Source organism: Molossus molossus, unplaced genomic scaffold (genome assembly GCF_014108415.1).
Source record: "Molossus molossus isolate mMolMol1 unplaced genomic scaffold, mMolMol1.p scaffold_m16_p_15, whole genome shotgun sequence".
In the NCBI taxonomy this organism is placed as follows: Eukaryota; Metazoa; Chordata; class Mammalia; order Chiroptera; family Molossidae; genus Molossus; species Molossus molossus.
In genome coordinates, this window is record NW_023425350.1 from 52,618,540 (window position 1) to 52,630,846 (window position 12,307).

General features: G+C 48.6%; 1 protein-coding gene across 14 annotated transcripts in view; it reads left to right on the forward strand.

Annotated features, from left to right (window-relative positions):
• DYSF (dysferlin) overlaps positions 1-12,307 on the forward strand; it is a 208,834-nt gene that overhangs the window by 72,369 nt on the left and 124,158 nt on the right. For all 14 annotated transcript variants that reach the window (XM_036262777.1, XM_036262775.1, XM_036262784.1 and 11 more), the window contains 3 exons: positions 6,275-6,343; positions 6,466-6,509; positions 10,274-10,356. In XM_036262777.1, the coding sequence (XP_036118670.1) occupies positions 6,275-6,343; positions 6,466-6,509; positions 10,274-10,356 (196 nt within the window). The remainder of the gene's footprint in view (positions 1-6,274; positions 6,344-6,465; positions 6,510-10,273; positions 10,357-12,307) is intronic.

The window sequence follows — 12,307 nt, forward strand, 5'->3', positions numbered from 1 at the left end:
TTCACTCACCTACTGATGGATACTTGGGCTGCTTCCAAATCGTGGCTGTTGTAAATAACGCTGCAATGAACATGGGGGTGTATATATTGTTTCAAATTAGTGTTTTGGGTTTCTCTGGATACATTCCCAGAAGTGAAATTGCTGGGTTATAACGCAGTTCCATTTTAATTTTTTGAGGTAGCTCCATATTGCTTTCTACAGTGGCTGCACCAGTCTGCATTCCCATATCCATTTGATCTGTTGTGTCATATATAAGGCCACTGCTTCCTTGCAATTTTCTGTCTGGAAGATCTATCCATAGATGTCAATAGGGTGTTAAAATCCCCTATTATGGCTGCATTACTGTCACACACCTAGGAAATTAACAATTTTAAAAAAGGTAGTCAGACGCCAGTACACACACATTTTCTCTGACTATCCCCCAAATGGAATTCGTGCTTTGCATTTGGTTGTTATGCCTCTTTAGCCTCTTCGGTAAGCGTCTTTCACACCTCCCCACCCTGTTCTTCTCACCCCGTGACATTGGAATTTCGAACAGCCAAGGCCATTTTGTTTATGTTCTGAGTTGGTCTGATTGTTCCCTCCTGGTGTTGTTTAACTTGTTCCCCTGGCCCGTGTATTTCCTGTAAACTGGGAGTTAGGTCTTGAGACTAGATTAGATTCAGATTAAATACTTGGGCAGGAACGTGCCACAGGAGATGTTCCACACACCACGTTACATCACACCGGGAAGCGGTGTCAGCTTGTCCCCGTGGTGATGACTGTCTGATGACTTGGTTAAGGTGGTGTTTCCAGATCTCACCCTGGTCAAAGTACACGCTCCTTTGTGGTTGGCAAGTAATCTGTGGGTGCTCTCTTGGCGCTGTGTGGGCATCCTGTTTTCCTGCAGCTTCTTACTGCCTTGTCTGAACAAGTCATGTACCTGGCATTGCAAAATGATGAATTTCCCATTATCATTCCTTCTCTTTATCAGTTGGTATTTTTCTGTAAGGAAGAGCTTTCTTCCCCCTCTGCCCTTTTGACTATGAATGTGGGACCTCGATACTTTTTAATTAATTCTCTGTGTTAAAATCAGTCATTGCTGTGGGGATGTAGGAACTGTCCCGAAGTTGGCCACTGGAGCCTTCAAGCTGGCCCCTCCATCTGCAGTCTGACACAGGGTCTCAGTGCAAATGTGTGCGGGAGAGGTAACTCGGATTTCACAGTCACTGCTCCCCGCCGGTCCTTACCAAGTGCAGTTTGGGTTTGGGCTTGGGGTCAGGGTCTGCTGCCCTCTTCTGGGCTGCAGGAGGGACTTTGACAAGAAGGCAGGAAGGAAGCGGGGAGTCTTGCTGGACAGTCTTGCAGAACACTTAATCTAAGGCCTGGGACCAATTTTTCCAGTTTGATAGATAGGAAAGTTATGTTTTGAAGTGGTTTTGTTCTACATTCCCAGGGATGGTAGGGTGCTTCGATGATGGTTACAGCCAAGATGAACCTGTCTTCTAATTCAGTGGCTTTCCCGGGAGCTAAGTCTCCACGCTCCGGGGCTCCTGGCTGCTCCCGGGTCCTTGTCAGTACCTTTATCTCCCTAGGCCTTCTGTTCGGAGATGCTGCTGGCTCGCCCTGGGTTTTTTCCTAGGAAGGTGCAAATGTCTGAGGGTGGTGTGGGAGGTAAGGGACTATGTGGGCAAAGCCGACTGGCGGCTGGGCCGGTGAGAGAAGCTGCAGCCTCCATTCTCCCTCTAGAAGGAAGGGGCTTATCACAAAGGAGGCAGTAGAGACCTTCCCTCTTGAAAGCTTTAGCCTGGTGGTCCCCAGGCCTCTGTGTCCCCCTGTCTCTCCCCCAGTCACCTCATTGTGGTCTCCCTACCACTCTGTCTGCTACCCTTACTGCCTGTCTCATTCTGCCCCCCACCACTTCTGTGTCACTTTTTCTCATCACATCCTCTGAAGAGCCCTGGGGTTTTGTCTTCTATGTGCATTTCCTCTTATGGACACTTGGTGGCACTATTATCTAATATGTGAACTATACCTGATTTGGCAGCGCTACTAGGGGAGTAAGAGAGAGAAATATGAGAGAGGGGGGGAGGGGAGAGGGGGAGGAGGAGAAGGAGAGGGAGGGGGGAGAGAAAGAGAGAGAGAGAGAGAGAGAGAGGTAATAGATAGAGGTGTGTGTGTGTGTGTGTTTGTGTAGATACTTGGAGCGCAGAGTGGGAAATTTTAAAATAACATTTTTTTTTTCTGAATGTAAAAATAAAACCTATTAATTATTTTAAAAATTAAAAACAATCAGAGAAACCCAAGGAGAATGAAAAGAAAATTAGCCCTCTGTCTTCACCGCACAGTGCCCTGAGACGACTAACTTGCTAACGTTTGTGTGCATCTCCTACCTCGACGTTTTCCTCTCCGCAGTTCTCACTGTTGGCTGCACCCCCTCCCATTCCCGGAAAAAAACTGGATTCAGGTTACAGCGGATTTTCATGCTTTGCAGATTCTTTATTTGCAAATCCCCCTACTCCCTAAGATGTAGTTGTTGTACCTCCAAAATCCGTACTCGAGGCGCCTCCGTGGTCATTCGTGCACGCGGGCAGAGTGGCAGGGACCTGAGCGGGCTGCCTGCCTGTCGCCGGCCGGTCAAACAGCGCGACGCGCTGCCTTCTCGACTCGGTGCTCAGCCTGTAAATACATGTCCCTGTCTTGGTCTGCTTAGTGTCATGTTTTTCGCATTTTATTGGCGATTTCACTGTTTAAAACAGCCCCCAGGTGTGGTGCTGAAATGCTTCCCCGTGTTCCTAAGTGCGCGGAGGCTGTGGCTGCCTCGTGGAGAAATCCCTGTTAGATAAGCTTCGCTCAGGCACGAGGGACAGCGCTGCTGGCCACGAACTCAATGATAATGAATCAACAACATCTATTAAATCAGGTATCTTTAAGCAGAAACACATGTAACACAGAGTTATGTATTGATTGGTTGACAAAAATGTTGTGACCGAGGCTGCAGGAACCTAACCCTGGGTTTCCCCCGGGAGCCATGGCTCAGCATTTGCTAACTCAGTGTTCGTGGTGATGTGAAGAATGTGTGGCCACCACCAGTAATGAGCATCAACTGTACCTATGCGGTTTGGGAACTGCGTTTCTCGTCTAATATTTCCTTAGTTTACTAAATAGCCCTTGAAATCAATTTTTAATGACTGCATACTGTTCATTGGATGAATATGACACACGATTTAACTTCTTTTTGGATAATTTTTGTTGTTGCAATTTTCAGTGTACAGGAATCTTTGTCCACACTCAGATTGCTTTTCCATAGGGAAGTTTCTAGAACCAGGTCAGAGGGCAGGCTTATTTTTATTTTTATTTTTTTAAATCCTCACCCGAGGATATTTTTCCATTTTTTTTGTGCAGATAGAGTGGGAGGGAGAGAGAGGAAGGAGAGAGAGAGAGAAATATCGACGTGAAGGGACACATCAAGTGGCTGCCACCCACACGACCAACCAGGGCCGGGGACAAACTGCAACTGAAGTATGTGTCCTTAGCGGGAACCGAACCCGGGTCTCTCCCGACCGCAGGCCGAGGCTCTAACCGCTGAGCCAAACTGGCCAGGGCGGGCAGGCTTATTTTTAAAGGTGGCCAAATAGCGCTCCAGAAAGTTTGTGCTAACTACACTCCATCCGCAAGTGAAGGAGGGTTTCTTACGAAAGGCTTAGAGGAGAGGAGGAGAGGAGCAGGTGTGGGAGGGGCTTGGGGACTTCGGGACCAGAGGCAGTGCTGGCCTGGGGTGGCCATGGGCCAGCTGTTTCAGGCTCCCACATCCGAGGGCAGCAGCTGGTGGAAGTGCTGCCCTCCTGTGGAGGTGGTCTGTGACTTCCCACTTCCTGCGTGGCTCCCGCCGCACAGCACAACCGGGGCCTTCTTGCTCCAGGGAGCTGGGGCACCGCGTTGGCAGGGTCTCAGCTGTGTCTGGTTAGAGTCCTTTCTTTTTCTTTTAAAAATTTTCATCTAACTTTGGATTAGGTACTACATTTGTTATATATCTATATACATCTCTCTATCATCTATTATCTATGTATCTCTATCGTCCATCATGAACCCCCCCCTCCCCCAGCTCCGCGTTCATCCAGCAGCTCGTCATTGCATCGCCTCCCCACAAATGAAAGCACCGTAGTTAGTTTCTTCACATCATTCTGGTTTCCTCATGCATGGGCCAGCGCATCTGACTGTATATTCTCAGCCTTTACCCTTTTAACACAAACATCTTCACATTAGACCGACTGTCCTGCCCCTTGCTTTTTAATCCCTCCCACTTTTATTGAGCTGTAACCACAGAACTGTATACATTTGAGGCATACAGCATAATGACTTGACTTGTTATGAAATGATTATCACAATAAGTTTAGTCAACATCCATCATCTCACACAGATACCCCCGAAAAAAAACACCGTTTTTTAAACAATTTTTCTTTTTATCCGGAGGACATTTTTGCATTTATCTTCAGATAGAACGGGAAGGAGAGAGGCAGGAAGAGAGAGGGAAACATTGATGTGAGAGAGACACATCGACTGGTTGCCACCCACACAACCCCAACCGGGGCCGGGGACAAATTGCAACCAAGGAATATACCCTTAGTGGGAACTGAACCCGGATGTCTTTGGTCCATGGGCTGATGCTCTAACTGCTGAGCTAAATGGGCCAGGGCAAAAACACTGTTTTCTACCTTGTGTTGAGAACCCTTAAGATCAATTTTCTTAACAACTTCCAAATGTACCATGCAGCAGTGTTAATTGTAGTCTACATGCTGTATATGAAACCCTCATGACTTAGCTTTTCAATTAATAAGATAACTTGGAGGTTGTTTCATATCACAGAGCAGTCCTCATTCTGTTTAGAGCTGCGTAGTACTCCATTGCACGGATGGACCATCATTTATCTAACCTGTCCTCTCTCGGTGGCCAGCTGGGTTATTGCAAATCCTTGCTAGTGCAAGCCATGCTGCAGTGAATGACCTCACGCCTGTGCCATTCTGCACACGTGCAGCACTTCTGTAGGATAAATATCTGGAAGGAGAACTGGTAGGTCAAAGGGTGTTGGCGTTTGTGATCTGTTAGTGGCCAGTTGCCCTCTGCAGGGGTCAAGTTTCCCCAAAGCCCTGCCATAGAGGGCGGCCAGGCTTTAGAGATTCTTACAAAACAAATCTGATGGCCGAGAAATGGCATTTCACTAGTTTGATTTGTGTTTCTTTCATCACAAGGGAGGTTGGGCATCTTTTTATGTGCTTTGCCACCATTTGTAAACCTATTCCTGTGAACCGTGTCCCAGGCTGCCCATTGTTTTGTGGGATCGATGGGCTCTCTTCTTTCCTTCCGGTCACACAAGGGCCACATCCTGGCACCCATCCCTGGGATCTACTCACAGCCGTGGCTGCACCAGTGTCTCATGGATGGACTGAAACCCCTGATCTAGGTCAGCTGCTCATTCAATGAGATGATGCATGTAAAATGCTTCACATGACGCAGGGCCCACAGCAAAGGCTCTGATAAGGGCTGCTCATTGTTTTCATGTGTAGGATATGCAAACCTTCCAGGATCTATGTGCCTGAAACCGAGACTTACCTGCTGTCCCCATGCGGCATGGGATGCCCTGAGCTGGCAGAGGGGCCCGGCGCTGCCCCAGGGACTCCCAGGGCAGAGCAGAGCGCTTGAGCTGCTGGTTGGAGCTGATGTCCACCTCTGCTTGGTTTCCTGTCTTCGGAAAGCCAAGTGTTAAGAGCAGGGCTGATCTGAGGCAGACTGTGGCTTATGGCGTGTGTACATTCACTTAATTTTCTTCTCACCCTCAGATGTTGGTGCCTGGCCCTGGCCCGGCCCTTCGCCTCCCTTCTCCCCTCTCCTTCCTCCATGTCTAAACTCCTGGGGCTCACAGTCTCCTAAAGGGGCAGGTGACCTGGGCTGATGAGCAGAAGGTCTTGCCTCAAGCAGTAGGGCCGTGGGAAAGCCAGTTTGGACTCAGGGTCCCCACATTTAGGGTCATGGCCATAATGGGAGGTGGAGTTCCAGCCAGAAATATGGACTAATGGTGATGGGCTTGGCATTCAGACAGTCATTCCCCGGCTCTGGGTCTGACCTACCATTGAGCTTTGTCTCTGCAAAGATTCCCTGTGTCCGAGCCACTGCACAGGGCCCTGGGGCCCTCAGGGCCTCCTGCCCAGCATGACAGAGAATGGCTGCCGGCAGGGGAGGTGGCCCTGAAGGGAGCCCCGAGTCCCCCTGGAGCTCCATCCACCTCCGTGTCTCCTAGCTCTGCAGCAAAATCCTGGAGAAGACGGCGAACCCTCAGTGGAACCAGAGCATCACGCTGCCCGCCATGGTGAGCGTCGGCCTCGTGGGCCCCCCAGAGGGCCCCGGGGTCCTGGCCTCCTCAGCACCTGCCCGCACCCAAGACTCTGGTTCTTCAGACTCCACACCAACATGTGTCTCTTCTCTCTCTAGTTTCCCTCCATGTGTGAGAAAATGAAGATTCGTATCATGGACTGGTGAGTTCTGAGCCTCAGGCTCGTTAGAGGTGGCTGTCCTCCGGGGTCACGGGTCCTTCAGGCTGCTTGGAGTGGGAGAGTGTGATTTGGGTGACTCAGTCTCCTCTGGGGGAGGCGGAGGAGGAGAGGGTGTGGGCCATTCTTGGGAAGCTTACTCACAGCCCTGCTCAGAGGCAGATAGGAGGGCAGCCAGGTAGGGCGGGAGGGCTCCAGGAGCCCCAGATTCCTGAGAACAGGAGGGGACAGGAAGGCTTCCTGGAGGAGGTGGGGTTTTGATAAGCACAGGATGAGGGCATTCCAGTAAAGAGGGGATCATAAGCAAAGACAGGGGGCTGAGCAGGGGAAGCTACCGTGGGCTTGCAGCAGGTGAGGGCAATAGCCACAGGGCCACCTGGAAAAGGAGCAGTATCTGCCACTTGTTGAGCCCCTACTCCAGGCCAGGCCCTGTGCCGGCAGACACTTTGCAGTCTCACCCGATCCTCGCTTGACTCCTCTGCAGGTGAGGAGGAAGGTTTGAAAGGATTGAGTGGTCTGCTCGAGGTGACAGCCCACACCTTTAACCAGCAGGCCACGCTGCCTGCTGCTGTGTGGAGGTGGTCTCTCTCACCCGGGAGGGGTCCCTACACCGATCTCCAGGACCATGCGTATACCAGGCTTTCCAAAAAGAGAGAGTTGTCCTTTCTCTGCCCCCAAAAAGTCTTGGCTGTGCGGTTCCCAGTGTGTTGTCCTTTGGTCTCAGGCCCAGGGCACCCCCAGCCAGGAGGATAATGAGAGACTAGGGAAAACCCCCAGGCCACAGAGCCATTACAGTGTGCGCCAGCTCCCCAGGCCGAGAGCAAACAGCTTGTGAGAATTAGAGGAGACGAAGGGAGCAGCCAGGAGGGCCAGGAGGGAGAGGCCTCTGGGCCCTGACCGCTGGTATGTTCCATGGGGAAGTGGGCTGAGGGAGAGATGTGCCTCATGGCCACAGATGATCTCTTCATCTGAGCTCGCGGGGCGTGTGCGCACGTGTGTGTGTGTGTGTGCGTGTGTGCGTGTGTGGTGTTGCTGGGGGCGATGGCTGTGCATGTCTGTGCATGTGGAAGCATGTGCGTGTGTGCACGTGGGGGCGGCTGTCCGTGTGCGTGGGGATGGGCTTTGCCTGAGTCCCTGGGAGCTGTGTCAAAGGCACCAGCATACTGTACAATCCAAACACATTACAGAATCTGGTGGTTGCATCTCTGGTTTGGGTTGAAGTGGCATTTTTATTGTGAGTCTATTTTCAGACTTGCTGTATTTTCCAAAAGCAACCCCAAGCCCCAAAACCCAGCTCCTGGCCAGAAGGATTCTGCTGCTGCAAGTTCCTATCCAGAACAGCGCTTTCTTCCCAGAAAGTGCAGAAAAACTTACGTTACTACCTGAACCCTGGAAACCTGATCTAGTCCATATGGCCTTGTCTCTGTAACTCAATCTTCCATTTGATTCTTGAAGAATTTCGTTTTCATTAAAAAATAACCCCCCCCCAAATTATCCCCCTCCCGCCCCCATAAAAACAAAACCTCTCTCCCCGTTCTCTTTCCCTTGTCAGCAGCCCCAGATAAGACCAGAGATCAGAGTCCCCATCCCTCTGCTAGTGCTGGTCTTTCCTAGGGGTTGGAGGCAGTTAGAAGTGCCCTCAACTACCAGCTGCCTGGTGTCGATAATCTCCCTGTAAAATGTTCAAGGGAACTTGAACTTCCCAATTCCTATCAACATCATCCGCCAGGAAAGTGATAAAGATCTCTGCTGACAATTCACTCTCCCTAATGTAGCCGCCGCCCTGATGGAAAAACTTAAACCTGAAGCTTCATCACCTCCCTGGAAACACAGAGAGGAGGGAAGGGGGCAGTCAGACAGGGTTCAGATTTACAAGAGGAAAATCTGCCACGTCCAGGTGTCCTTCACAGTGGGGCTTGGGCATCGTTGCCTGAGGCTGTGTGGGAGGCAGGGAGGGAGGGCCTCTGGCTCTGGAAAAAGAGGGAAAATGCACCCGGGCAACTTCCAGAAGATAAACCTTGTTCAGCCCAGTGTTTCTCAACCTCAGCATGATGACATTTGGGCCAAAAAATTCTTTGATGTGGGAGACGGTATTATGCATGGTAGGATGTTTAGCAGCAGCCGTGGCCTCTCTCGACACCCCACTTCCCAGGACCCAAAGTGTCCCCAGACATTGCCAGGTGTCCCCTGGGGTCAGAATCACTGGCTCGAGAGCCCTGGTCTAGCCAAGGAAGCAGCAGGTTGCTGCAGCCGAGCTCTGGTCTCCACGTCGGGCACGTCCCACTCAACCCCCAGCTTGGCCACCTTGGCAAATTACTTAATCTTCTAAACCTCAGCTTTCTCATCTGCCTTTGGGGCTCACTGTGGTACCTGCCTGACAGGGCGGACACGAGGACCTGAGCTAGGTCGCGGGATGGTTGTAGCACAGAGCTTGGTTTTCAGTAGGTGCTTGATGAACGCTGGCTGTCACTCTAGATGTGATCACAGGGGGCAGTGTGGGTCTGCACAGGCCACCGCTGGTCGCTGGGCTCACCGCTCAGTAAGTCTCCTCGAGCTCATACCCACGGTCCCCTGTGCTGCTCGGGAGGGGAGAAGCCTTCCTCCTGGGAAGCAGGACAGGCCCCCATGGCACACTGCAGCAGGAGACAGGACACCGGGGTTCGGGGCCGGCTCCTTCCCAGGCTGACCTTGATCAAGGACCTTCCTGGTTCTAAGTCTGTTTCCTCGTGTGCAATGGAGATGATCATAAAAGGACCTCGTTTTTAAGGCTGTTGAGAGGATCCTGAGAAATAAAGAGGTTGAAAGTGTGCTGTCACATAGAAAGTCAGATATAAAAGGGAATGGTGCATTCATGTTGACTAATCTAGGACCGTGGCCTTGGAGGTAACGTCTTCCTGATTACAGTGATACCTCGGTTCTCGAACATAATTCGTTCCAGGAGGACAGTCGAGAACCAAATTGTTCGAGAACCGAAGCAATGAAACCCAATAGGAAATAATGGAAACTGGATTAATTCGTTCCAAGCCCCAGAAAATGCCTATTTACTGGCCTAATTTGTATATAATATGTAGAAAAACATAAGTCTCAACAAGAAATAAAAGTGTACAGTATGTCTAAGGGTTCAATTCAGTGTCAAGCGTGACTCTCTCCACAAAGCGTGACTCTCTCCACAAAGCGTGACTCTCTCTCTGCACTCACACTGATGACGCGAGCAAGGCGCGCTGGGCCGATTGAACGCCATTCGGCTCAACTCGGCTCATCTCGGAAGTTCGAGTTCCAAATATTTGTTCGGATTCCAAGACAAAAGTTTCTCGAATCTCCTGGTCGAATACCGATTTGGTCGAATAACCAAGGCGTTCGAGAACCGAGGTATCACTGTACTTGGTTTTTCTCCTTGGTTGGATATATCTTCAGCTCCTGGAGCCTGGCTCTCTCTGGGTGTGGGGATCTGGCTCCCTGAGCAGCCTCCTGCCTCCCGCCTCTGGCCCCTCCTCCCTCTCACCTGCAGTGTCCCCAAAGACACCTAGGCCGGCAGCCCAGTGTTGGCTTGATGATGGGTACTGATGGTTGTTGAAATAGACTGGGTCCCCCCTTTCTTTCCACTCTCTCCTTCCCCGGGATGCCCAGGCCTCAGTAACTTCCCCAGCGTGAACTGGGGCCCTAGTGACGCACAGACAAGGACATTTCCTTCGGGTGGGCCGTGGTCTTCAGTCTCCCTCCCGTTCAGGCCCTCTCTGTCCCTGTTCCAGGGACCGCCTTACCCACAATGACATCGTGGCCACCACCTACCTGAGTATGTCGAAAATCTCTGCGCCTGGAGGAGAAATAGAAGGTGAGCGCCCCCCTGTTCTGCCCTCTAGGCCCCCGTGCTCTCCCGGTCCCGCCCTGCCCATCTTGCACCGCTAGGTGTGAGAGTTTGCAGAAAAGGGACGATTGTAAGTCTCTGCTGCCCGTTTCCCCGGGCTCACAGACCTTCAGGATGCTCACACCGCGGAGGGCGGGATGTACCACTGATGGCAGAGAGAGGACAGTTCCTCTGCAGATAGCACGGAGTGGCAGCCACGCCGTCCACGGGGTGCCGTAGTGGCTGACTGTGCTCCAGCAGTGTCTATTTTGAAATAACTTCCATTGGTCTGTTAAAAGTAGTCCATGATCACTTTGTAAAATTTTAAAGGAACAATCTGAAAGAAGATTATAAAATTTACCTGTGAAATTACCCATAAACCTGCCCTGTATCCAGCCTACCCTCTATCCAGACAAGAGCTAACTTGATATCCTGGGACCTTTCTGTATGTATGTATGTATATACACATACATGCATGTATATGTATATAAACACACACATGCATGCACATGTACTTACATACACGAAAAACATTGTTTTGAAAACATTTTCAATTGCTCTGAAAATTGCTTTCTGTCACTTGGCAATACAACATAGATGTGTGTTCGTGTTACTAAACATTCTTCTACAGTATAATTCTAGATGAATACACATGTTCCACATATGAATGTACCACAATCCATGTTAATTAGCTAATGTTGAATTGTTTAAGTATTTTCTAATTTTTCCATGTTATAAACAACTAGCTTCATATTGAATATTTTTGTAGCCGACTCTTTATTCAATTCTTCCAGTTGAGTTGGAGGAATGCCTAACAGTGGAACTCTGTGGCAAAGGATTTGAACATTTCAAAGCTTTTGGTATATATCAACATGACCCTTCAAAAAGACTGGACTGATTTACACTCACATAGTTTATTTTGCTGCCCCTTCACCAACACAGAGCAAAATAATGATATTAAAATGGAACTTTGTTAATTTGATGGGTGAATTTTATTGTTGCCTTAATTTTCACTTCATTGATAGCTGAGGAAATTGACCAATGCAAATTAAAAAATATTTTGATAATTATATATATATAATATTTTTATATACTTTATTCTATTGTAAGTTGCCAGTTCATGTTCTTGTCCATATTTCTGGTGGTATGTTTGTCTTTTTCTCATTATTTTGTAAGAGTTCTGTGTGTGTATGGATGTCCACTTTTCCCTGTCATATATGTGGTGAATGATTTTTGTAAGTTTTATTTTACCATTTAATAGTTTTTGATGAATAGAAATTTAAATTTTTTATGTATCAAATCTGTTAATTCTTTCCTTAGTGTATAAAGCAAGGGGCTAACATTACTGTTTTCAAAATTGTCCTCTGGTGATACCAACACTATATATATTGAATAATCTTTTCCCCATATTTGGAAATACCACCTGTATCTCTTACTAAATTACTAAATGTGTTTTGGGGCTTGTTTCTTGATTTTCTATGATCTTTAATTGGTATGTGTGCTTGTTATTTCTTAGGTTTTGGTATCTAGGTTGTGTTGGCTCTGCAAAATTAATTGGAAAGACTTAAAGTCTTGTCTGACATCTGGAACAGTTTATATAACATAAGAATAGAGTCTTTTGAGGGTTTGAAATAATTCACCCATAAAACCATATGGGCTGGGTGCCCTTTTTGAGTGAGTGTATTCCTAGCTCTTTAAAAAACTTTCAGTTTCTCCTGTGATCGTTGTTATTTTCAGTTTGTTACTTTTACATTAGTCAGTTTTCATAATTTACATTTTCCCAGAAAAGCATTTATTACATTGAGGTCTTCTAATTTATTTACTAAGTGTGGCGCGGATCAATAATTTAACTATCTGCGGTGTTTCCTCCTTTCTTATTTCTAATGGTATGTGTTTGAGTTTTCTCTCTCTTTTTTTTTTTTTGTGATCAACCTTGTTA